The 27990-nt window shown below is 39.8% G+C and overlaps 1 protein-coding gene across 1 annotated transcript in view; it reads left to right on the top strand.

The window, feature by feature from the left end:
• The first annotated feature begins 19583 nt into the window (after positions 1–19583).
• LOC133481217 (contactin-associated protein-like 4) overlaps positions 19584–27990 on the top strand; it is a 91141-nt gene continuing 82734 nt past the window's right edge. The window contains exons 1-2 of the mRNA XM_061780326.1: positions 19584–19795; positions 27044–27154. Coding sequence (XP_061636310.1) covers positions 19720–19795; positions 27044–27154 — 187 coding nt within the window. The 5' untranslated portion in view covers positions 19584–19719. The remainder of the gene's footprint in view (positions 19796–27043; positions 27155–27990) is intronic.

A 27990-nucleotide genomic window follows, 5' to 3' on the forward strand; every position in this document is an offset into this window, starting at 1 on the left:
ATCTGCATGGAGGAATGGGCCAAAATACCAGCAACAGTGTGTGAAAACCTTGTGAAGACTTACAGAAAACATTTTACCTCTGTCATTGCCAACAAAGGTATATAACAAAGTATTGTTTGTTGTTGACCAAATACTTATTTTCCACCATAGTTTCCTCATAAATTCTTGAAAAAATAATAATAAATCAGACAATGTGATTTTCTGGATTTTTTTTTTCTGCTCATTTTGTCTCTCATTGGTGAGGTATACCTATAATGAAAATTACAGGCCTCGCTCATCTTTTTAAGTGGGAGAACTTGCACAATTGGTGGCTGCCTGAATATATTTGTGCCCCAATGTGTGTGTGTGTGTGTGTAATATGCTTAAATTTAATTATATTCCCAGTGATTTTGGTTACTATAAAGAAAACCATGGGAAATGGCTAAAGATCAGCTCTTAAATTCAACTCCTTTGAGCTACATATGTTGTCAATGTTAGATTTGTCAAAACAAATGTATCTTTTAGTTGTACCAGGCATGACAAATGAACAAGGAACCCGACCATGGTTGATCAGACCGTGGTATGTGTTCAGGTGGCATTCGCTTGCACCCATGGACCTTCTCTCCGCATACAGAGCTATCTCGAGGCTTTCTGAGCTGGTTTGGTGATGTTCTTGATGGCTCTGCCCCTTGCTCCTCCTTTGATACCCAGTACGCTGGAGTGACTGACCCACAAATCCTCTACAGCATACTTCGATGAGCATGCACTTCACCTTCCAGCCCTGCTTTTGACACCTGAAGACCAGATGTTCGTATTTGGTCCTCTTCCTTTAATGAGCGGAGCTCCCCCAAGCGGTCTTCCCATGGCAGGGTCCAACATTAACGGTCGCCCGGGACCACTACCCCCCTGTGTCAGGCCACCACCTATGTATAGACACTGGCCCACTCAGGCTCACCGAAAATGGCCCAAAACTGCATTTTCAGGCTTTTTATCACAGTATGTAAGTTTGTGCCAGCTGATGCCAAGCAAAGCTATGCAGCAACCAGAATTTGCTTTAAATACGAAGTTACGCACAAATGTGTCCCAAATCCGTCCACTTGGCCTGACGGAGGGGATATATTTGATTGACAACTTTTAGTAATTTCGGCCTACACAAAAGATTTAATGAAAGTGTACAAGTCTCTTGACGACTAGACGTGTCAATCATTCATTGTTAATTGGAAAATGTTCAAACGGCGAAACATCTCCATACGTGATGTGTATTTGCATATTATAAGGCTCATATCCATTTGTAATTTGCATACCATAGTAATATCACCAAAAGTAACAGAGGCATCAAGTATTTAAGACTGAGATGTTTTATCTTTTGTTTGTCTCTGCCAAATCGCATTAAATATGAACAATATATAGAATATCATAATATTATATTGCAGAACATGTGTCTTACCGTGGCGGCACGGTGGCCGACTGGTTAGAGCGTCAGCCTCACAGTTATGAGGAGCAGGGTTCAATCCCTGGTCCTGCCTCTGTGGAGTTTGCATGTTCTTCCCGTGCCTGCGTGGGTTTTCTCCGGGCACTCCGGTTTCCTCCCACATCCCAAAAACATGCATTAATTGGGGACTCTAAATTGCCCTTAGGTGTGAATGTGAGTGCGAATGTTGTCTGTTTGTATGTGCCCTGCGATTGGCTGGCAACCAGTTCAGGGTGTACCCCGCCTCCTGCCCGATGACAGCTGGGATAGGCTCCAGCACGCCCGCAACCCTAGTGAGGAGAAGCGGCTCAGAAAATGGATGGATGGATGGATGGTGTCTTACCGTTACTATATAAAGCACCGAAAGCAAACATGCTTGGTCACTATGGTTCCAGTTGTGTCACATAATGTGGCTGCATGTAAGCTTTCAATAAGCTTCATGTGTCTTTTGGATGCCATAAAAGCTATAAGGATCCTTCGTTGACAATCTGTATGTACAGCCCATAACCCAATACGACACTACTATTTAGTAATTAACGGAAATAAGTGTGAATAACCTGATAACCCGTGGTCGGCTATTGACTTCCATAGGCTTTCTGCCAACCGAGACACCACGTGACCATTTGGTGACAACAAGGCAAACGCTCCCATTGACGGGTTAGCTAGGATTAGCATTTGGTCACAGGAGGGATTTACCTTCGAAAAACGAATATTCACGCACAAACGCCCCAGTAACACATACAGACAGGTAATATAACAATACTCACAGGCATACATTCTTTCTAATCTGTGAAAACCGAGTTTATTAACGTTATATCGTGACTTTCTTCTTCTACTCTTTTTTAGTAGAGTAGCTCCATTCATGCATCGCACCACACTGCCACGAGGAGGCCAAGGCCCACACAGCAGGAACACCAGATACAGTCATTGACTGTCTAAAAAGACACCTGACTTTTACATGAAATCAGACTAAACCTTTCCTGTTTTAGGTCAATTAGGATTACCAAAATTATTTCTATTTGCTAAATACCAGAATAATGAGAATATTTTTTTTTAGACAACTATAGTAGACAATACAGTCATGGCTAAAAGCATTGGCACGTTTTTAGCCAAGAATGTATTTATTTTTCTTAGTTTCTTACCCAATTACTATTAATTTAATATATTATTATCTTAATGGTTACTAATTTATTTTCTGGTTGTTCTTTTAAGTTATATTTAAAGTTGAGTTTTGGTAGTAGAATAAATATATTTTTTTAAAATAAATAATCGTGTTTATTAATCCTTTTCAATACCAAACAAAATGATCGTGATTAATATTTTTTCCATAATCGCACAACCCTAGTGTAGTGTCCCCTTGCCCCTTCACACTGAGCAGGTGCGCAAGAGATGCGAAGCAAACCGAAACAAACATGTCCCATCATAAAGCCAATAGCACTCACCATAAATAAATTGAAAATTTTACAGCTAATCCATATGATGGGTATCACCAGTGATTGATTGATCGGCAGATCTGACTCATGGACTATCGGTACTGGAATCAGCAGCATAAAACACTGATTGGAGCACCCCTAATTATACATAGTGCGCACAACATCAAGACACAAGATAAATAGAGCATTGTTGAACTGTAAATGCGTCCCCCCTTTCCAAAATCCCATTTGCGCCCCTGATTTCTTGTTCCATTTCTCGCTGTCACTCTACTGAGAAGTTAGGGAACGTTAACAAATCTGCAGATGATATTGGAGGGCAATAGCCCTAGGCAGTATCAAATGTATAAGTGCAAATAAGAAGCTGCCTCATCACTGATGGTAATTTGAATTAATTTCCTATAATAGTTTTGGCTCCTTCAAGTGATGCACTCTGTAAACTATTATAACTAAAAATAACACTGCAGTACCATGGACATTTTAAAAATTCAGAAGGTACATAGTTGGGTTTTCATTTGCTTAGTTAGTATAGTATGTTGCTTCACATAATGTAGCACATTTAAACAGAGCTGTTATTGACTCACCAGAGGAAATGCAATGAGATTTTGACAAAAACGAAAATTCATTCCTTCAACTATCATTTAAAAAACACAGATGAGTTAAGATGGTGTTCACACAGTCATGTATCATTTAAAAAAAAGAAGCATGAAATAATAGATATAAATCTTTTTGATCATTTGAAAGCACAGAAAGTAAAAAATACGAGTAAGATTGCACGACCCCATGTCAGTCACAGCTGCTGGCATATGTCCAGTATGCTCGCAGGTTTTTAGGACTCACCTCCCTCCTGTTGGGATCATTGACCCTAATAGTTTAGTTCATGCTTCACTGTACTTTCAATACCGCACGGCTGTCTGACTGATTCACCTCACCCTCCATGCTCAACTTGCGGCATGATACATTCAGTAAGTTTCTCATACTTACTGAATATCAATGTCCGCTGAGTCTAACACAAATTTCAGAGGGTTGTGCTTTCATTAGCCTCAAGTTACGATTTTTTAATGACTCCAATATTTTTCTTCCACATTCACACTTGAACATTCCTCAGCATACTCTAAGTCAACAAAAGTATGTTAAGACTTGACTCACATACAGCTATATTTGTACACAGTGGTATTCTTAAATGAAAAATCTAGCCTGTGCACCATCTATTGAGAGTGAGGCATTATCAAACCTCACAACTGGGAAAAAAAAGCTTTGGCTGCCTGGCAGAAGCAGCAACATTCTCCAATAGAATTGCTTGGGTTCCTCTTTTTGCTCTTGCCACACAATTGCCCTACAACTTGTTGTGAAGCAGACCTCAAAGGTCTCAATCATAGGACAGTGAAATAATTGCACTATGCCGGCAGGCAAGGCACCTTGTGGAGTTGTCACCAGAGAAACCAGGGTGGTAAATTTCTCAAGGTGATGCACAGAAAGGTACAGGCCAAAATTCATTTGTGGTAGCCCACCACAAATAAGTGTACATGTGGGAAACACTGGCTAATGGCAAAGTAGCAATTGGGGCAAGCAGTGACATATTGCATATTGTGACTGTTGTTGTTGACCAATACTGGCCACTCATACCAGAGTAGCATTTGCACCACTTGCAGACTGACTGAGGAGTATCTGCTACATTTGCACAATCAACATTGTCCCAGATTATCGCACTACTAGCCACTTTAAACTGCATACATTCCTTGAAATGTAACGGCAATACCAGATTACTAGCAACCTTTTTTTGCTCAGTGTTTTTCCTCAATGTCTTTTATGTCTCAAAAGTATTCGCTGTCAATTGTCTGTTGTCGTACTAGAGAGGCTCCAACGACCGGAGACAAATTCCTTGTGTGGTTTTTGGACATACTTTCTATACGCCCTGCGATTGGCTGCCGACCGGCCCGAAGATAGCTGGGATAGGCTCCAGCAGCCCGTGACGCTCATGGATGGAAATCATCTGTAAACTTTTTATTTATAAGGGGAAAGTAAGATGAGTTTAAAATGATATTAAAGTGTTTTGGGATCATATTATGTGGTATATTTAACTATTAGTATAGGCAATTCTAACAAAATTTAGGGCGGGACTGAATTTTGAGGGAATTCACTGTAAATCCTACTGAGCAAGTAAAACATACAGTCTGGAGGTTTACAGAAATTGCTTGATTGCAGTGACTGCAATATTTAAAAAAATACTTTTAAATCACAGCATCGTAAGCCGCCAATTTCACGTCATTCCGTGTGCAAAAGTTGCGAGATTGTGACGTAACAATGTCCCTCCTTCGGGCGAAAGGGAGGAAGTGATGTCACAGCTAATGCTAGCTATTATGTGCCCTTACGTTTGAGGAAGCTTTCATCCATTACCGGGGGCAGTAGCTTTAGCAGGGACGCCCAGACTTCCCTCTCTCCAGCCACTTCATCCAGCTTGTCCGGGGGGGATCCCGAGGCGTTCCCAGGCCAGCCGAAGGACGTAGTCTCTCCAGCGTGTCCTGGGTTGTCCCTGGGGTCTCCTCCACGTGGGACGTGCCTGGAACACCTCACCAGGGAGACGTCCGGGAGGCATCCGAATCAGATGCCCCAGCCACCTCATCTGGCTCCTCTCGGTGTGGAGGAGCAGCGACTCTACTCTGAGATTCCTCCCGGATGACCAAGCTTCTCACCCTCTCTCTAAGGGAGAGCCCGGACACCCTGCGGAGGAAACTCATTTTGGCTGCTTGTATCCGGGATCTTGTTCTTTCGGTCACAACCCACAGCTTGTGACCACAGGTGATGGTAGGAACATAGATCGACTGGTAAATTGAGAGCTTCGCCTGTCGGCTTAGCTATTTCTTTACCACAACGGACCGATACAAAATCCGCATCACTCCAGAAGCAGCACCGATCCGCCTGTCGATCTCCGGTTTCATTCTTCCCTCACTTGTGAACAAGACCCCAAGATAGTTGAACTCCTCCACTTGGGGCAGGATCTCATCCCCGACCTGGAGAGGGCAAGCAAGCTTAGTTTGTTAAAAATTGATTGATAGGAACTGCAATTGAGTCAGGCTGTCAGCATCAAAGGTAAATGTGCAAGTTAATTTTCGCCTATTAAACTGCCTCGGAAAAGTACTCCGCCGGCTGTCGCAAGCCTACCGGGAACTTGTGTAGTTAGCTGCTAGCTGCTACTGCCGGCGAGCTAGCGCCATATTCTACCATTTGGTCAATGACAGCATAATACATTTAGCGTATTAAATTCGTGATTGAACATGATTTCGGGATGCTGTTGAGTTGACGTTGGTGGCAACAGTATATGATACATACTGCGGTCAGGACAGCATCCAGTCAAGGAGTCGAGGTCGGACCTGCACTGGTGCTATGGCCGTAGCATTGTTCGTGCCCGAAGCCGTGATGACTTCAAAATAAAAGCCCAACTATTCTCAGGGCATTGAATCGATCGCAATTGGACTGTTCTATTTGTCCAGTTGCGATCAAATCAATTCCCAGAGAATGAACTGACCTGGATGAATGAGAATATTCACAGGCAAAATTGGATTATTATTCACAGGCCATTGAGTCCAATGGCGTGGCTTTTATTTTGTTGGACTGGTGTCTGGTGTATAGCTGTGGTGCTTTTTTCCCCCCCTTGTTTTAAATGTCGTTGTGCTTTAAACTTGTTGCAGCTCTCTTGATTTTTTTGATTGGAGGCAGAGGTTGATTACGTAATGGTTTGAACTCAAACTTGCTAGAATATTGTCCAAACCATCATGTAATCAACCCCTAGTTCTGCTAGTTATTGCAGCATCGAGGAAGAGCCTGAGATCCTGATTTCCAGGTTTGGTCACGTGACGTCCACGAGGGCACCCGTGACTTTAATTACAGTCGACAACAGAGGGCAATATTGACCAAAATGGCCGCCTCCTGGAATAGGTGAAGAAATTTGATGAATTTACCTGTTTAATTCTTATTCCACAAAAAACAATATGAATCATAATACCATGTTTAGACTAGTGGGGGCACTTTCCTTCCACTTTAAGGCTCATGTGGGTGTCTGCGGCAGCCTCCACCACCAGTGCATAAACATTCAGGCAGTGTGAAAGGATAAAAGGACGCAACATTGTAAAACACTTTTGAGTACTGTGTGTATAAAACCTTAAATGTGGTAGTTGTTGTTTTCCATTATTCATGAAGTAATTGAGGTTGATCTGGGCATTCTAGAGCTCAAAAGTATCTGACTGATGTCAATCCTGCTGACTTAAATTCATAGGTCTCCCTCATTATTTATAGAGGTCAGAGACAGACTACACCACGCACACACACACACAAATAACAACACAAGTCTCACGTTTCTGAGTACAATATGGCTCCTGAGTAACACTGCCTTCTGGACAGTAGAACTTGTTCATTTGTGCTGTCTTGCCATTCCTCGTGTTTGACCTTTTGAAGTTTTTGCGCACTGTCTGCACCTTGTTGGAATTGTTTACCTTGCTAACTCATAGCCATTGTGTGAACTTTTCTCTTGTGTGTTTTTGCGCTGACCTGCTCCTGAAATATGCATTTATCTTCTTTACCGCCACAAGGTTTCTGGTCTTGTGATAATGTTTTATTCTCTTCTTCTCTGGCCGAATGAAAATATTCCACAGAATTGATCATCTCAGTAGTATAGAATAAAAACATAGCTTTACTGCAAACTAAATCATACATAGGTGTGAAGCAGTCGTCAGTCCTGTTTGTATCCTGGCTCTCACCTTAAGTCACCTGGCATAGTCTCCAGTTTTCCTTTGACCCTGAACAGAATTAGATGTAATTTATAACGGATGAATGGATAAAGTGTAAGAATAAATCAGTCATCAACAAAATGTTAACTGTCATTTTGCTTTACTTCAACCCCTGCTAACTTAAAAAACACATGAATATTTATTGCGTCATCATATTACCAGTGGCATTCATCATTTATACTTACCTATACAGTAGGCTTACAAGAGTGGAACAGTATATTCCCAAATGTCATGCTTATTTTAAATGTTTAAGGAAAGGATAAATAATATTTGGGTTATTTGGACTTGACACAGACGTCTCTGCTGTTGCAGTTTAAAGCGAGAGAAACATACTGATAATTGGGGCTAATTTGTCCCCCATTTGTTCCATTTCAATTTTAAGATAGTCCCTTGAGATGCAACATTGTAATTTTTGGGAGTCCCAACACAAAACCATCAAAGTCAGCAAAGCCCAAGTATCAGATCTCCAAAATATTATCTTGATGATTATACTGTAGTGTAGGCTGTGTTTAAAGTGATTTTTCATGCCCGATCTGCTCAGAAAATGGAGATGTTCACTATCATAAATGTTAAACCTGCTCAGTATTTATAACCATAATTGCTTGTTTGTGTGGCCAACACAGTTTGGCTGAGCCACAGACACTGAACAGAAAAATAGCCAATTAGGAATAGACCTGAAACTCACACTATTCGTGGACACAAACAAAAGAGCAACTGGTTATTTTGAGTGTATGTATAATCAGTGTTGTACCTGACGAGTTCATACTTTGTGCGAATGTGAACTGAACGCGAATGTGAAATGAACTTAGTTCATTTCTGCCTGATGAACGTAATTGAGAACGAGCTCATTCTGGCGTCAAAGAACGGTTGTCGTACGAGAGTTAATTTTCATTCAAGAAAGAGTGCCAGGTTTTGTTAGGGACTTGCAGTAAAAACCCATCTGAACAAATTGTATACGAGCCTTCATATGTCGCTCTATTTGGCAACCGATTCAGTGCGGACACGCAGGGCACACAGAAACAAACCATTCGCACTCACATTTACACCTGTGGGCAACTTAGAGTCTTCCATCAACCTCCCATTCATGTTTTTGGCATGTGGGAGGAAACCGTAGTACCTGGCAAAAACCAACGCAGACACGGTGAGACCAACTGCACACAGGCGAGGCCCGATTACAACCCGGGTCCTCAGAATTTAGAGGCAGATGTGCTAACCAGTCGGGCGCTGTGCCGCCCAAAAAAACACGTCGGGAGACATAATTGTATCACTTTGAATGTTTTAGTTAGTTTAGTTAGTTTTGTTTTTGTTTTGTTTGGGCTGATCACTTGTAGATACAGTATGTACAGGTAGTCACCAATTTCTATCCAGGTTTAATTGAGGTGAACATAAAAAATGGATGCAGTGCAAATATGAACAACCCCAGTCTCTATCTATACCAACCGAAGGTAGCAGAGGTGCATGTGTATTTTTGTGTAAAGCTGAATTATGCGAGATTGTCTTTTAAAATATTGTGGAAATATATAAATATGCTATGGTTGACTGCGCTGGGTAGCACACATATTGAAAATAATCACATTTTCTTTATTTTGAATTTTCATGCGAAGATAGCCTTTCCCATGTGAGACAGGTAAAACAAGGTCCATACTAAGTGCATCCATCAAGATGCACAAACAAAGTTATCAAGCAGAGCTCGTACCTGATTTCATATAAAATGCATTCTCCAGATACTTCATTCGGTACATCTGCGCAATCTAATGAGATCCACTCTAAGAGCTCTATCCAAAAGTCTTCCTCTGCAAAGATAATACTCACACTTGATTGACACTGTCCTAACGGTATTCATTTAACGATATATTTATTGTTGTGACTGTTAGGCTGTGGTTAAGAAATGTACACCATCATACTAAGCGCTACCAATGAATAATCTATCCATCTGTTTTCTATACTGCTTGTCCTCATTAAGCTTGTGGGTAACTGGACCCTATCCCAGCTGACCTTGGGAGCGGAATCCACTCTGAACTGCAGGACAAACGTCCCTTCACATCATATTCACATCGATGGGTAATATAGAGTATTCAGTTAACCTAAAGAGAGTAAACAAATATTGTACTCAAGTTAGGAGTACTGCTACTTTCAAATAACACAATTCAAGTAAAAAGTAGTCGAAATAATTACTTGAGTATGAGTAAGAAAGTACTCAGTGAAAAAAAATACTCACGTACTGAGTAAATGGAGAGTAACTTACAGTAAATCAGCATGAACGTCAAATAAAATAAAAATAACTACATAAAATATGAATGTGCAAATTCAGATACTGCTGAAAAATATCACTTAATCTAAAATATACATCTTTATAAAATAACAAATAATGAATAAAACCTTTGTAAAATAACAAATTAAGGCAAATTCAGCTCCAAGAAATGGTTTTACATTATTTTGTTTCCAGTTTTTAAACAGTACAATAGGCTGAACAGGAGGAGATTACAAAAACAGGAACAAGGCTGCAGTGGATATAAAGTCTACACACCCCTGTTAGAATGCCAGGTTTTTGAAGAAGAATTTATACCAAAATAAATCATTTTTAAACTTTTTCCACCATTAATGTGACAGAATTTACACAACTGAATTGATTTTTTTTTGTTTTCAATTATCTTTGAGAGGGGAGGTGAAAATAAATTTTGTTCAGGTCACCATTGCAAAAGAAATGTTCTGTCTCAACCCGTCTTTTACCTGGTTAAATAAAGTTAAATTAAAATAATATAGTAATCAAATAAATCTGGTTGCAGAAGGGCACAGTCCCTCTTAGAATTGGCATGTGGTTGTGTTCAGGAGTAACCAATCACATTCAAACTTAAATGGGAGTCCACACACACACCTGCCAGGCTGCTACCATTTCATTTTTTTAAACACATGCATGCCTTACAGAAACATTTATTTTTTGCTGTATTCACTGAAATGACTGAATGAAGATGTTGCCCAGGCTTATTAATACTGTGTGTGCACGCGCGTGTGCTCATGCGTGCGTTTCCGAGCGAGCAAGAGCAAGAGAGAGATTACAGAACGTACCCCAAAGATGCGTCTTAAAGTTACTGAAGTAGATCTAAAACAAAAACATTGCAATTTACCGCAAGGTATCTTCTCAAGTGTGGGCTGAAATATCCAAGGTTGGGCGGTCACAAATTAAGACTACACTGCATGACAAAACTGTTGTATTTTGGAGTCTGTAATGTAAACACGAGTCTCGCGCGGCTGTCACGAGTCACTTTGATTGGCCCGTGAAGGCTTCGGTGCGGCTTGTGTTGTGCCGTTTGATTGGTTAACTGGATTCAAATGACCAAGTGATCACGCTGGATTGGCGCAACGGCACCCTATGTGGAAGTCTAAAAAAAGATCGCGCATGCAATGATTAGATAAAAAAAATAAAAAATAAAAGGAGCGAGTGGATCTAAAATGCTATTTCAGTAAATGTAACGCGTTCCTACCCAGCTTTGGTTTTCAATACCTGTTAATATGTAGAATGTTTAAAATCAAAGTACTAGGTAGCAGTGAATGACTGCTGGGCAAGGGATGCACATTCTGAATATTGTTTGAACTGATAAATTAGCATTTATCAACAACCAGAGCATATTCCTAGCAATCTGGATGTAACAGAATTGTTTATTCCAAAATATTTGTGATGCAAAAATGTACTGAGGTAAACAGCTGTAATGTAAACGTTTTCCCCCTCTAGTCTAAGTGGACAACAACACTGGCCTGTATTTGGATCCACACAGGAGGACACTTTTTCCTGGCCCATATGTTCTAGAGAACGTACGATGGAGCTATGAACTACATCAACGTGACTGCATGCACACTGTGGCGAAGCTGATTATGGCTGAGGACAGTAACATCACAACGGGCTAGAAATAAATAATAAAAGGAACAAAGTTGATGTTTATAATACAATGTTTGTTAGCCCATTATTCATATGTATTGTATAGAGCTTGGTGGAGAATGATGCCTGCACCCGCAGCCCTTGCCATTCCTGCAAACAAAGGCTTTAACAGGGACCAGACGCTGTTCCTTGTTAACCTGAGGGCATCATGTCTTTCCTGTGGTTGGGACATCAGGCGAGTGTGGAAGTAAGAGCACAGACCAGACCAGAGAACCTTGGACCTTCAGGTGTCACCCGGCCTCTTGCTCCAGCACCCACACGGCACCAACACCCACACGGCCTCATAAGCGTCGGCGAGAACAAGATGACGCCCTCCAATTCTTCCATGAGTCAGAGGAGGCAAGTCAGAGGTGCCACGAAGCGTTGTTGGCTCAACTGAAGTCCGCCCAGCAAGGGTTTGAGGCCCTGATGGGTCGACTGGTAGATCAACTGTAAGAGTTCAATTGAGGAAATTTTTCTTACAGTTTACTTATTACTGAGTGAAACTTTTGTTTTTGTTTTTAAAATTTTATTAAACTGTATTATATTTCGGTAGGTTGATTGAAGACTCGAAATTGCCCATAGGTGTGAATGTGAGTGCGAATGGTTTTGTCCTTTTCAAAACTGCAGTAGAAGGTGTTCAAGTCGTTAGCTTGTCCTTTATTGCCCGTCTTGGGCATTCATTTGGATGTTTCCGACAGCTCTTATATAGCTCTATTTTTATAGTGTTATATTGATGTTAAATAAACTAATAGTTATATAGGATTATAAGGAAGTAGAGCTACAGATCTCACAGAAGCAATTCTCTTATATCCAGATTAGGGATATGTTATGGTCGTTGATAAACGATTGATAAATCAAAACAACATTCAGAATATGCATGTTTACCACAAAGCCACCGAGCTAATGTTAGCCGTTGTTAGCATGGGCTGCACTGTAGCTTGTATAATGAAAAAGGTATTTTGCACTACAACAATAATACCATATATATATATATATATATACGTCAAACAATACCATGTATACAGCAGATTTAGTGTGACAAAAAATATTCACAAGTAATATGAAACTGATTATGACAGGAGCGACTACTTACGATTACTTATACTCAGGGCAGCCATCTTTGAAAGCCAACTCTGGGGTAGTGAGAAATCGGCGACTTTCCGAATAGAACACTTAAAGTTATGTTTAAAAAAATAAATACACTGAATGTTGAATTTGCAACTGAATTTACAACTGAATGTTGAATTGAACAACGTAAGTTGAACCAGACAACGTACGTCGAATGTTGAAATATACAATGAATGTTGAATTTGCAACTGAATACATTGAATATTTGACACTGAATGTTGACTTTGCAGCTGCATGTTGAATTGAATGTTGAATTTGCAACTGAATATGTGGAATTTTATGAGTTGAAAAGTACATTGAATATTTTGATGGTAAAAAAAAAAATCTGTTCTAATAGTTCAGATTCTAAATCTAATGACATAGACATTCTTCCATACAGAAAAACTAATCTGTCAACATTTCAAAAGCCATTGAGTCAATGTAACTGTTGTGAAATACAGAAAATGAATGGGCTACCAGAGCCTTACAATATTTGCAAAAACTGCTCACCGTTTACTGTGGCTTTTTCCAAGTACAACATATGCCAGTGGGTGTGTTGCATCTCTCTTAACAGGGAAGTCAGCCTCACGTGGCCCTAAAAAGAAGTCGAGTCTTGAAAATGAAAAATTAATGCAAGTGGGCATGTTGAGGTCTTCCAGGAGCTGGCAGCATTGGAGACACCGGATATTTTTCCAGCCAAATGACCTGCCCAAAGCTCCAGGAATCCAGCAGCAGATGTTTTCATATAAAGTTCGAGGAAGAGAACATTGATCACTTGGCTGACTGCATTTGGTTTGCAAAACAGATTGGAAAAAAATTGGGCAAGCAGAGTATGCTCAGAAACAGCTACAAGATTTTGATATCCTTCGGAAGCAAGGGACAACATATTCAGTGTAGTGTCTGGACAGGCGACACTTCCAGGTAAAATACTGCAGCCCCTCATTCCCTGTCACTGCCAAATTATTTTCTGTAGCAGGATATGAACACACTGGGAATATTATTGTTTAGTAGAGGGTTTTGCACACACTTTAAAGTTAGATATGCCCGATGACGTCACCTCTTGGGACACCTTCGCCCAATGACGACACATCCAGTGACATTTGAAAACAACATGAGGTCACAACCGTCATTACATCATGTCCTTAGCATTTATATTGCATGATATCATCATAGGGGACACCTGTGATCCAAGGCACCTCCTCTAGGAACAAAGGAAAACAATGGGTGTCAATAACGGTCATACCGTCAACAACAAATTTTATTTCTCATCACACCTGTGAATAGTGTCCCTTGTGGCCACGCCCCACATCAATGTCACGTGATATAACTTTTTATATATGAAATATGAAATGTCTATTCAATGTTTACAACCAAAATCTTCATGCGTAGGGAAAGCCTCCCAAGTCATGTCTCCGTGAATTGTGACGTGAAACGGAATGTACCCAATCAAAAAGTGACCTGACTGAGGAACAAGGAAGTGGCTATAAATAAAAACAAACATGTCCTACCCAATGTTATGTTTTGTACACTGTAAGTGGGTTCATCAGACGTCAAGAAGTAGTTTCCAAGTCTTTACTGACGACATCACCATTCTACAATACTCCCGCTACCGGTTTCTTCAGCAATACTCGGGAAACATAGGCACAACAAATCCAGTAGTGTTTGCTCTTCTTCGTTTTTGTTAGATCACATTTGATTATGCAAGATTTATGTCTTGGAGGACTGTATTCCAGATCGGTGGTGGAATGGAACAGAATCTATAGCGGCTGAAATATTTATTAGTGCTTTGTCTTTTGTCTTTGTTTCGCTCTCCCTTCTCGAAACTTTGTTCTGTTCGACTGATCAAATCTGATTCTCAATAAACCTCAATTATAATACCACAGCGGAAGCTTAAAAACTCCACTGTGACACAGTAAAACTGTTCCGGCACAAAAGGGATAAAGATTTTCCATTCTGCTTGACCTTACAGCCGAACAGGACAAAAAAAAAAAGGGCCATTTACCGCTCCAGCGTGCAGTTGGTTTGCTAATAGCTACACCCTGAAAATGAGTCTTGCCTGGATGCCTCAATTTACAGAACAGCTCAAAATAAGTGTCAAAATAAGGAGAAAATTAAAAAAACACAGAGGGGGGAGCTGAACATCAACACCACCAGCTGACTCTACAGTGAGCATTTTACGACGGATAGTTTTGTAAACTTTCACCAGAGACAACATGGCTTCGTAACTAGTGAATGGGGCAGTGCCGACTGTCTAGCTACCTGGGCTTCCTCCTACCGTCGCGCTGTCATCAGGTGCCCTGTTCGGCTGTGACACCAACAATGAGGGTTGTGTGTTTATTTTTGTGATTATAGTCCACAATAACCATCGATTTTTAAGTTGAGCCTCCTAGCGTGATTTTACATCGTATAAGGTATCACCCCCTCGGTATTTTTGATTCCTTTTTGTGCATCCATTCGACATGCCCACAACGTTGAGAGCTGAGAGGTGGCCCTAATTATTGAAGTTTTGAAACCTGATTTTATATATTCACCAATTTATTTATTTATTTTTTATTCATTCAAATTTGGTATACTTGTTAACATTATACTTCTCTGTGTTGTGTGGAATTTACAATTTTTTTGGGGGGGAGAGGGCTGCTGAGTGCCACTTTAAAACTGAGGCTAAGGGTAACACTACTCAAATGCTCTCATTAACACTAGTCAAATGCTTTCATTGACACTACTCAAATGCACTCAAAAGCATTTGAGTAGTGTCAATGAGAGCATTTGAGTAGTCAATGAGAGCATTTGACGAGTGTTAATGAGAGCAAGACTCGTGTGTATGAGAGTGTTTACCTAGTCCTTATGAGAGCCTTTCAGTAGTTTGTGTGTGTGTGTGAAAGCATTTGAATAGTAAGTGTGAGAGCTAAACCTGAATGATGTCCCTCATAGAGTGGTGTTGCTCCTCTCTACACACTGCAGTGCCTCCTCTCATGGGCTGCTTCTGAGTCATTGTCCTTTCTTAAATGTGCCACCTCTCATTTCTGCACCCAGTTATCCTTCCTTTACAGTGCATGATCTTTTGCATATAATCATGCTGCACATTGCGATGGTAGTGCATCGTATTCAAAGGGGAAATGATGTGAGCACCACACCACCCACTCTGGTTTACCGCTTAAGGCTTGTTAGTGTTCTACTGTTTTGTCTCTATGTGAAACTGAGACTGGCGGTTTTGGGACCTTTGTTTTGTGACAGTTGGCACACTATTTATAACATTTGTCACTGCTGACTTATGTAGCATGGCGTATCCTTTACTGTAACATCTACATGTCACAGAGGAAAAAAACTTTCCTCGCTAATCTGCCCTTAAAGTAGAGGACACCAGTACAAGGACTTTTGATCTTGTGCTGTCGCAGTGGTGTGCTTTAATATTTTTGTTGTAAAATGACATAGTAATTTGACAGTAAATGTCTTTGGTGGCTTAAGAAGCACTTAATGACTCATGTTAAATCTTCTTATTATATTTAGCTGTCAAAGTTCATGCACTTGATCCAGAAATGAGTGTTTGATGACTCCATTAAAAAGTTGTTATTCTTGAGTATATTTATGAATATGGGTCACTGATGGTGTAGTGGTACACTCGCCTGACTTTGGTGCGGGCAGCGTGGGTTCAGTTCCCACTCAGTGACTGTGTGAATGTGAGTGCGAATGGTTGTCCGCGTCTATATGTGCTCTGCGACTGACTGGCAACCAGTTCAGGGTGTAGTCCGCCTTTCGCCTGAAGTCAGCTGGCTAGGCTCCAGTCCCCCGCAACCCTAACCAGGATAAGCAGTGTTGAAAATGGATGGATGGATTTATGATTATATAATAATGTTGTGATTGTCTGAGTGTGCCCCTGATGAGACGAAGTATATCTTGCCAGACTGTTTTGAGGGCATCAGTAATTTCTGAATATTCTTTGGTGCGGTGTGGTTGGGTTGGACGCAATGATATATGATAGATGAAGGTCTCAGAGTTGCTCGATTGGATGTGGGTCTGGGGAATGGACATGCCAGTGATTAGCGTCAAAATGAACATCTTCCGAGAACAGCTGACAGAAGGCTACAGAAACATATGGTCTGATAACACTGGGTTACAATTACTAATCGCTGAATCTGAATCGTTTCTCTTCAGGTTTATATGCCAAGTTAACAGTTTATTAATCAAATATTACAAATTTAGCTTTCTGTAAATTAAATAGTACACATGGATAAAAGTAGATACCTGTAAATTGAATGTTACTTCATCATTGTTCAAAATTCAGCCCATGAACCTCCATTTATTTGAACCTCTAAAGCACAAATACCTATACATGTAAACAAAAACATGTAGCCATAGTTAACAAATTTGACCTGAAACCAAAGTGATATTTGGATTCAGCACATCAAAATTGTTCGAAAGCAGCTCAAAAAAACTTTCAAGTATGCTCTGAGAGGGGGTGGTGCAAGAGGGTACCTGTGGTTAGCATGTGGTGGTCTGTGCAGCTCTCTAAGAATAAGCATTGAAAAGCCATCAAAGACCACCAAACCAGTCCTGCTTGAGGATACAGCAGGTAGCGCGACATTCTCCACAGCGTCTCCCAGACTTACTTGCCTCAGAAACTCAATGGGCTTCATTCACTAACAGCTTAAATCATGCGTATGCACATTAGAAGCACAAATCTCTCATCTTCGTACTCTGAAAATACATTTATAAAGTCCTCAGACCATGCGTACGCACAAATAATGAAGGACCAGCTTTTGAAAAAAAAGTGAAACACACAGCTTTTACCCAAGATGCATAACTTCTTGAAAAGACAGCCTGTTGTGAGTCATGTTTGATTATTTTATTTTGACATCGTCGCTGTCCTGCTTCCTGTGTTGCCTCTCCTTTTGTTTCAGGGCTGGGCGTGGCCAGGTGTGCTGAGCTCCTGACACAGGTCCCCCATTACTCATCACCCTCTGTATTTAACCTCCGGTCTGACTTCCACTCCTCTCCAGAACGTCTTTGTTACTTGCATGGTACTGGTGACTTTTGCCTTCTATTCCCAATTGTTTGAATTTATTACCTCCCTTGGTTAAACTTTTGCTCTGGCTTCTAGTAGTCACCTGTGATTTTCAGTTCATTACTTTGTTGGAATTTTGAGATTTTTTTCCCTGTGGCTTTTTCTCAGTGACATTTGTTTGGACTGATTGTTTTTTGTTCTTTTGCAGCCCCGTCGTGAAGAGAGCGCAGTCGCTGCCATGCCCGGCTCTCATTTATTTTGATACTTTGTTTCTTTGTTTAATTAAATATGTATTTACTACTTTGGAGTCAGTGTCAGCTTTTGCGTCTAATTCCTTCCTCAAACATCACACAGCCATTTATAAAAACTGGAACAATAAGTGAAACTGGAAATTTGCTAATGAGTTGACTCATTCATTTATTCATCTTCTGTACCGCTTATCCTCACACGGGTCGCGAGAGGTGGGGTACACCCTGAACTGGTCGCCAGCCAATCGCAGGGCGCATAGAAACAAACAACCATTCACACTCACATTCACACCTATGGGCAGTTTAGAGTCTTCAATTAACCTACCATGCATGTTTTGGGGATGTGGGTGTAGATTAAATTCTGATGACAAAGAACACATTTCCTAGTTTATCCAAGACTTCAAAGTTTTGGTATCAACGCGACAAATGTTGAACATTTCATGAAATTTTCAGTTGACAAACGGTCAAAAACCACCAAAGGTGAGTAAGTTATTCTTTTAAATACCCATGATTATCTGAATTATATATTTTTCTGTGATTCTGCAAAGTGTGATTTCAATTGATTGATTTGCAGACACACCGCCGCTGGCGTTGTTGATTGTGATGGAACGTGGACTGGCATACGCCTCAGATATTTTCTGTCCCTTCCAATTCATGAATTTTATTAACTACAAATTCCTCTTTACCATGCCATATTTATTCCTCACTATGTTTTAGCAAGTTATAAAATGTTTATTCATTCTCAACTCATAATTAGTTTTTCTATGCATGTTTATTGCCAAATTTTCTAATTGAACTTGGGAATTTGGAATTAATTAAAAATAATGAACATTATCATTATATCTTGACAGTTTGTGTTTGTAGCAAGCTTTCTGATGAAACCCGGATAAAGATTAAGAAAGTTATGAAAGTTTTGGGGCCATTAGATGCATCAAACATATGCGCTTTTGAAGGGAAATAGGGGCGAAGTTTATGCAGATTGCAGCTCGCAGGAACGAGCCCGTCGTTTAGAATGAATTCTGATTCACTAACATACGCGCAGTGGTAAGAAGAAAACTGACCGGTACTCACGTGTCATGAATCCGACATTTCTTTTTCTAACATTTCTACACATTTATTAGGGAATGAGGCCCAATGTGCCCCTGTTGTTATCTCTGACGAAACAGGACACAAATCTTCCAATCCTTGTGTTCTAGCTGGCAAAAGTCAATCTGGCTGCATAGTGCTGGGCTGTGAGATGCCAGGCCCTCATGCCACCCAAATAATCTCTTTGTGAAGATTTAATATTGATATATTTTCTCACTCAGCATCTGTCATCAAGTATATTGTCACAATAATATGATTTGTTCGTATTGAGCAGTTTTATTTCCTTTCTCCAAAACATAAGCAGTGAACACGAACTGCTCTCTGCATCCCAGATGCCGCACGCACTTTGAATAAAATGAGTTAACAACTCTTAGAAGAGCAAGTGGACAGAACAACTACAGTGAGAGTCAAACCCCAAAACATTAATAATCCTCAACGTGTCACTGGACTGTGGTGTGGTGTAGCCCTGCAATAGTCTGGTAAAAGCCCCCCACCCTTGATGCTCTCCTTCTTTATTCTTCCTCCATCACCTGACGAAGTGCAGATGGTGCGGGAGCATACCCCCTTTCTTGTCGCCTGCGCCGACAGACTGTAGCAGCAGCCGAGTGTAGCTGGAGGAGAGAAAGGCAGCAAACAGGAGAGGAGAGGACTCCTCTCAGTTAGGACTGATATTGTGCACAGTAACGTGGTTTCAACATGCCTCTGAGGAGTACGACACTGCCTGGGATTGCTGTGCTGATCTCCTCGTTGCTTCTCAGCTCCCATGGGACAGGTGAGCAGCCCTTCTAGTTTCAACCTGAGCTGCAGGGTGTTTTTGAAAGGATTTATTATGTCCGTAGTATGGTACATCTACGGGGGTAATTATGCTTACTTTGAGGAATGACAGCTTTTTAAAAGTGTACGTCAGAAAAACAGATCAATTTAAGAAACTTGCAATGCTCAAATGCTCATACTACAACAGTTTTGTACAACAGCTGATATTTTCTCTCCAGTATTGTCAAGAATGTCCAAACCGATGACTTGGTATGTTCTATCTTTCCCTTGCCTGAAGCACGTGAGCTAAATCTGAAACAGATACATCAAAATCAACCAGAAGCAAATTTAACCAAAAAAAAATCCAATTCATTTTAATTTTAAATGATTAAAAAAAAAGGTTAAAGAATAATAGACGGGTCTTTAAACATTGCAATAGCATTGCAGAGTTATAATAAAGTACATACATCTATACATAGTATCCTATTCATTAATTTTGAGAGTGTGGTTGCACCGCAAAATGCTCTTGAGAGTTTTTACTCAACAGTGTGTCAGTCCGAGTTACCTTATATGGTTATGAAAGAAAATAAGTCGAAAATATCTTCTCATGGAAATGTATCAAGCGACAGCAAACATTATTTGTGTTTGTCTATATTATTGTTTGAAACGTGGTTGCTAAGAGGAGTGATGGATTGATGGAGGACGAGAGGAGGTTTGTAAGCATAAATAGCTTACTTGGACTTTCTCAACTATTGATTGTTTGGAGAGGCAACAAAACAGAAAATGAATATATTGAAGGAAAGACATTGGCTGACATTGACCCAAATTTACATAAACATGCAGATTTTCTGTTGCTTAAACAAGAACTCATTAATGGGAAAGGGTGTATGTCATTGTCAAACAGCATCAGAGATTTGTTCTTGCTTTCTTTAACGCATGACACAACAGCACCTTGACCTGTTGCCATCAAAACAAAACAAATTACTACTAGTTTTGATTATAGTGCGATTTAAGGGGTGCTGCAAATGATATGATGACAAGATGATTTAGGATATAGCAGGGCAGAGAGAATGAGATAATGGAAGATCTTTCAGCGTGAGTGACCAGATCCATATCCGGTTTGACATGTCATGATGTGACATGTTCATTTTGAGCAATGACTCCAACTGCAGAACTGTCAGCCAATTTTGCCACTCAACATACAACGTATGGATCTGTTCCAAAATTAGCTCTCCAGCCCTATATCGGTGATTGCCACCTTTTATTTTTATTATTATTATTATTTTTCTATCTTCAAGGAACAGCAACACATATTAGATTAAGTTCAGGCCAGGGGTGGTTGGTTTGTTTGTTTTGCTGTCCAAAGTCCAATCCCATGCATAACAAAAATGAAATTAGTTTACAATATCAAACTATCATCATGATAATCAATGACAATGATGAGCTTAATGTGTACAACTATTCATGTATACATCCAGATATCACCATTGTCTGATGTAAATCCAATACAGTATACTGTATCTCCATTTATTGCCACAATTGTCCTTCAAAACAGTAACCTTGTATAGTACAATGTTTTAAGCATAAGATTGACAATAATATTTCCGGTGAACAGAGTCTGATAAATGTGTTCAGGTCATTTGAATTTTAAAATGTACATACATTGTTTGATAACACTGTGAGCTTTTTGTAAACACATTTTACCTTAATAGGAGGAACATAAAATGTTGTCATTTAGAGCCATTATTACATGTAAGTAATATATAACAAAAACTGATGGCTATGAAAACAAACACATCCTTTTACTAGTGCTAAATCTGTCTGACAACAGTCATTGGTGATGTGTTCTTATAAACCATATTTCTGTAAATTAATATTATATTATAAGAAGTGCAATTCTCGGTTGTCATTGGAGGAGGAGCGCTCCACATTACACAGAGAAGACGATGTCAACTGTTGTGATGACAACTTTTGGTCTTTTCCTCTTAAAAGTGTTTTTAAAAAAAATTTTCAATGTCAAATGAAACACATGCACAAAATAAATAACTGAGACAAGGGAATGTGGGAACAAAGCATGGATGAAAGCAATAGTTTTTTCCTGTTTCATCCATCTAATCATCCATCTGATCTGTTGATTATTTTGGTCTTGTTGAAATGCCGATGATATTTTAGTTTCATTTTGAACTCTTTGTTACATAAAACACATGTGATTGGAAAATCGTTAGATAAAACAGTTAAGGGTGCAGTGCCTTGCTCAAGGGCACCTTAACCGTGTGCATTCTTTTTTTCCGCAGCATGTCTACACAGCAGGTGATCTGAAATATTACCAATAGTATCTGCTTATCCCCATACTGATTGCTTTCCTTATGGGTGTTGCATTAGTTGGCTAAGAGAATGAGCTATGGGATCGGATTATTAAAATCGCTGAAGTTGAAGGGGCTACTTAAAGCAGCAGTCATTTTGACTCAATTGCAAGAGGTCCAAGCATGCTGCATACGGGTTTGATTTCAGTTTGGGTTTAGCTCCCTGCTTCTCATGCAAACAAATCTGTCCCATCGGAATTTATAACTTTTCAAAGAGCTGGTGGTGTACGGCTCCACAATACCATAAACTTCGGAATAAAATCAATTTGCTGTGAATGTGCTAGAGATTTGAGAAGCCCCTGCCCCATCCTTTATGCTTTAATGAGATCTGGGATAAGTAGTGGATAAATCACCTACGCCTACTTGGTGTCATTCTGACAATGTGTTTCGGACAAATGGAGTTAAAAGGAGCTTGTGATTAAGTCAAGGTTATGTACAGGTACCAGCGGGGGGTGATACAAGTCTGTGGCCGCCTGTTGGGAATCTTGATTTATCCATCCATCCATCCATTTTCTGAGCCGCTTCTCCTCACTAGGGTCGCGGGCTATTGATTTATTAATAGTTAATTAATAGATTCGGTTTAGTTCATTCACTAAAAAGACTCGTTCTTCTGAACGAAACGGTCGCGAAGGAATAATTTAATACTAGTTAAGCAATAAACGTGACAAAGATCTGCAGTCAATCCAACAGCACTATGCGACCTGTGGGATTTTAGATTTGGCCAAAGCCTGCTCCCTGTAAATGGAAGTCACCCGAAAACTAAGCCATTCATCAACAGGCGCTGTCATTACAGTATGCTGTATAAGATGACTTATTATTGGGCCAATGATCAGCCACATTCTGATGAGGTCATCATTCACTCCCAGTCTTCATAAGGTGTAGGAAATTTGGAACCACAGTCATTAAGTACATAATAAGAGAGCTCAAAAGAACAATATTCTTTCATTTCACACAATATCACACATTTCCCCACATCCCCCTATCAATTACACTACTTACAAAAAGTTAGGCCTTCTGGTAAAATTGCAGAACGAACCTGAAATGCACTATAGCCTTTACAGGTGAACTTCTCTAAACTTTGGAATGGACATGTCCAACTGTGCAATTGTTTCAATACTTTTTGCACAATTTCTGTTGTGTAACAAGAGGGGCTTTCCCACGGCAGGAACCTTTGAAGGAATTTACGTACAGTAACTACCCCGGTACTTTGATTTCCCCCTGTGTCGCCACTGAAAAAAAACTACCAGGGTACTGAAGGTTCCCCCTGGATTATTTCATTCCTCCTGGCGGGTAGGGTCTTCCGAGAGGTCTACGTAGGTTTTTTTTTTCCATGCAAAAACATTTACAGAAATCAAATACTTCACACTGCTGTATTTAAAAACGGACTATGAGCTGTCCATGAAGTTATGTATTATTTCTTTATTTATTGAACCTTAGCCGGGTAACGTATTTGCAATGCCAACCTGGCTGCAGACAGCAGAATAAAACAAAGCAAAATAGAAGCAAATACATATACAAACTGTCCCATGATTTATGACATATGATATATGATGATATAGTAACAAGTTCAATATTACATTACATCATAGCACATGATGAATGGAAGGTCCATAAAAGGCACGTGAGTGGATGCTCTCTAAAGCTGGAGAACTTGTATGAAGAAAAATGTAATCGCCTGAATGCCAAGACATTATAAAAACTTGTCTTTAAAATAAATACACAAATAAATGTAGAAGTCTGCAGATGACTATAGATCAATGGTCCCCAACCCCCCGCTACCGGTCCGTGAGGCATTTGTTACCGGGCCGCATAGAAGGAATGCCCACAAAAGTGGAAATAAATTGTGGCACATCAATTCTTGTTTGTTTGTCCATCCTTTCTTTAGTCAGCATGTTTTATGAGGATGACGAACAGATGGGCACACCACTATGAATTATGAAATACATTGCTGCATCCACGTTTATCTAGATCTTCACTAAAATGTAATGGGTTCTTCTTTACTTTGTAGCTTATGTGCCACCCCTCAAAATTTTGTAGAAATCAGTTTTATATTTTTCATGTAATCCTGTGAAATGTATCCATTATATTCTATTGGGTTTATTGTTTGTGTTGTCGAAATCCAAAGACAACCCCACGCAATCGCCCGGACAACATACAAACTTCACAAGGAGCTGTTCAAATGGAGATTTGATCTCTTGACTGTGAGACAGATGTGTTTACCACTACTCCACCATGGTGTCGGATGTTTTCTAATTTTAAAACGTGATCAATGAAAAACAGCATGACATCCTTTCAGTCGTTCCATTTCACATGAGTGCCACCCAACAACCTTTTATCAACAGTAACCGGTTTAGGTCCATTTTTCACATTCTCTGTTGTCTCCTGCTCGCATTTATCTAAACACATTTAGATACTAGCGACTAAGTTAGGAGGAACAAATCTACCATTACACCATAATTGTTTTGGAGGACATTTCTATGTTTTTCCTACATGCGTTGGCACAATTACACCTGACAACAAAGCAAGCAAAACAATGGGTTCATGACTACGTTGTATTTTCGAGATTCCGTGCACGTTCCAATATTATTTTTAATTCCCCAGACTGTTATTTTGTACCTGTATGCACTTTAAATCAGTGCTTCCAGTGGGAACCTCCCATTGAGAAATTTAAACAAAAATTACACTGACTGTTCCATTTTAAGAGCCTTTAGTTCTAAATGTTTGACTACTTTTCTTGAACTCAACTTCCACACTGAATGTATTTCTCTGTCCCCTGCTACATTTTCTCCTTGTCTCTGTCTGGGCTCCATGCAATCAGTGATACGGCCTAAAATGCATTTGATTGGCTGAAGGGGCTGGCTGAACTCGCATGTGATTGGTCGGTACGGTTCAACACGACCGTAAAGCCTGTAATCTATTGCGGCGCACTGTATGTTCAACGAACGAATCACTTGTGGCTAACAGTACATTCACTTTCAGTTCATCAGTAGATTCAGTTCAATCGTTTATTCCGCTCGTCCCTCCGCCGCCTGCGCGGCGCTGCCTGACGCCGGCTGCTCATTGGTCATTTTCCTAAGAGGGTGACAACGCGGGTGAATTGCACATTACATGGCAGTACGTTTAATGAAGTCTCACCCCCGCCTGCACACTGGCTGCTCATTGGTCATTCGCCGAAGATTTTGAAGTGAATGACAGAACGCTTCGACAGTTCCGGTTCCGCTCCCAGCTGACTCACTCGACTCACGGCGGAGGGCGCCGGCCAAGCTAAAAGAACAAATCATAATCATAAACTGATTCGGTCGACCAGTCGATCAATCGGAGTTTTGTGGCGATTTTTCAAATGTAACGAAAACAATAATAATCGAAAATTCCAAAAGCAACTGTAATTTAATTACAACGTACATACAGTACTTTCTCCCAGTAATATAAAGGATTCAATGACTTACATTTTGTAATTAATTTACATAATCTCGTTACATGTAATTCGTTACTCTCCAACACTGTTTATAACATATTTCCAGCATAAAGTCTTTTGCCATCTGACCTTTCCACTGGAAATGCTAAATGCGTTGCTCTGTATAATGTCTATTACAATATTCAGAAGGGTGTCTTTAGTTGAGAAGTTTCATGAACTTGTTGTCTATTGAAATAATGGGGCCAGTCTTATTCAGAGAGTTTAATACATTTCTCTAGGGATAAAATTTAATCAGAGTCGATCAGTCATAAACCAAAAAATGTCAAATTGCCTATAATTTTATATTAAGCCAACGCGGGGATAGCTGTATTTTTTTTTTGGTATATCGACCTCAATCTATTCATACAACAGCCATTAAGGGCCACTTAAAGGCTTCCCATATACAATTGAATAAAGAAAATGGAAGGATTAAAAAAAGCTCAAGTCAGCTTTCTTTACTCAGAAAGTGATTTCTTTTTTTAAACATTAGGTTGCCCAGGATAACTGAATAAAGTGTGAACAAGTATATTAGGTATTCCAATCCAATTTTAGCAGATGTCTTAGCAAATAGAATAGGGCATGAGTTATCTGTCACACATTTGCAAGGACGTGTGTGTGCAGAACGGTATTAGACTTCGATTTCATGATGATTGCACTTACTTGTTTTTACATTCAAATGGCAACGTTTTTTTTTTTTTTTGGAAGGGCACTGTGATTTATGAACAGAAATACTTAAACGCTGACTCAGCTTGCGTTACAACACTCACATAGGCGTATGTAATGCTCCAGTGAGCGATAAGTAGTAAATGTTACATGTGCATTTTTATGAGGGAGCTTTATGACCTGAAAGTAAGAAACTAGTGAATGTTTTTGCTATACATTAACAGTAGCCTGCTGGAAAAGGTTTGTATAAAGCTGCAGACAATTATTGAGGACTAATATATATATATATATAGGGAACTAATGTATGTGATCATGAGTCACCATGGCAATATAATGGATGCTATTATTCTTATTACAAGCTAGTTTGCCCTGAATATAATTTTAAAGCTGTTAATTTTAGGTAAAATTACTGCAAGTTGTTGTTTTTAGGAAATGTGATTTTTGCAATACAAAAGGGATTGTAAGTCAAAAATTAAATAAAACAAGTTGTTCCTTCACGTGTTTTTATACTTTCTGACAAAAGTCCCTCAGTCCATGTTTGGATGAGTTGGGTGTGACAGAACTTTGAAACCCTGACCTAAACTTTTGGGATGCACTTCAGGAGATTTTGTAACATCATGTTGGCCGTAGTCAGTGGTGGTGAGTGTTTTTCTTATGTTTCTTTGTTACTTAGAGTCTTGTGTTATGGACTTTGTTAGTTTTGTATTTTTTAACCTACCACATACCTTTTTTTTTGTTTATGCATTCCCCTCATCCCACATGCCTCCCTTTTTTGATTTGTCAACAGATGTTTGTGACAGCCCGCTGGTGTCTAATCTGCCCCATTCATCATTCCGAAGCTCATCACAGCTGTCTGGTAGCCATGGACCAGTCTACGCAAAGGTCAACAGGAGAGAAGGTGAGACTATCGATCAGCTAATGCAATGATCCACGGAGAACAATCAGGGTGAACAAAGACAATTAATACACTGTTAAAAATAACTTTGGAGAGTGGTAAATATAATCCATGAAAATCATAAAAAATGTATATTACTATTTTAGAGTACCCTAAGAATTAGGGTACATTTTACCTACACTACCTTTTTGACAACAGTAAAAAGTGTTATCAAGAAAAAATGAGTAAAATCCACCTAAAAGCCATTGGTACACCAATATGCATCACATGATGCGTCACATGCCGCACTTATTGGCTGACGTGTCATCTGCTCATCAGCACAAAAGGACGTCACCCATCTGTGACAACTGATCACTCAGATTGGTTGTTAGCTAGCGAATCAGCACAAATGAAAAAAAGAAAGAAAAAAAAACGACAAAGAAAAATGGACTATATGGGACAATAAACTATACTAGCCCCCACCTCATCTGCCAACAGGACTCCGAGTGAGAAGTGAGTGGGAAAGGTGATGAAACTAATTAATAGTTGAGTCCAACTTTCCTGAGTAAGGGGTGCTTTGTCACTTTAGTTTAAAAAGAACCTATTTACAACGATCCATTGTTAAATTTGTCATTTCGTGGGAAGAATGTATTTGGCTGACTGCACACAACAATGACCAGAATTTCATTGGGGTGAATTGATTTAAGTTATTGGTTCCACAGTGATGGAGCTTTGCTTTTTTTTTCACCACACTGTGTGAGTCGTGTTTTAAATGATTTAATATTCTACAGGAGGCGGCACGGTGGATTACTGGTTAGAGCGTCAGCCTCACAGTTCTGAGGACCGGGGTTCAAATCCCG

Source organism: Phyllopteryx taeniolatus, chromosome 7 (assembly GCF_024500385.1).
Source record: "Phyllopteryx taeniolatus isolate TA_2022b chromosome 7, UOR_Ptae_1.2, whole genome shotgun sequence".
In the NCBI taxonomy this organism is placed as follows: Eukaryota; Metazoa; Chordata; class Actinopteri; order Syngnathiformes; family Syngnathidae; genus Phyllopteryx; species Phyllopteryx taeniolatus.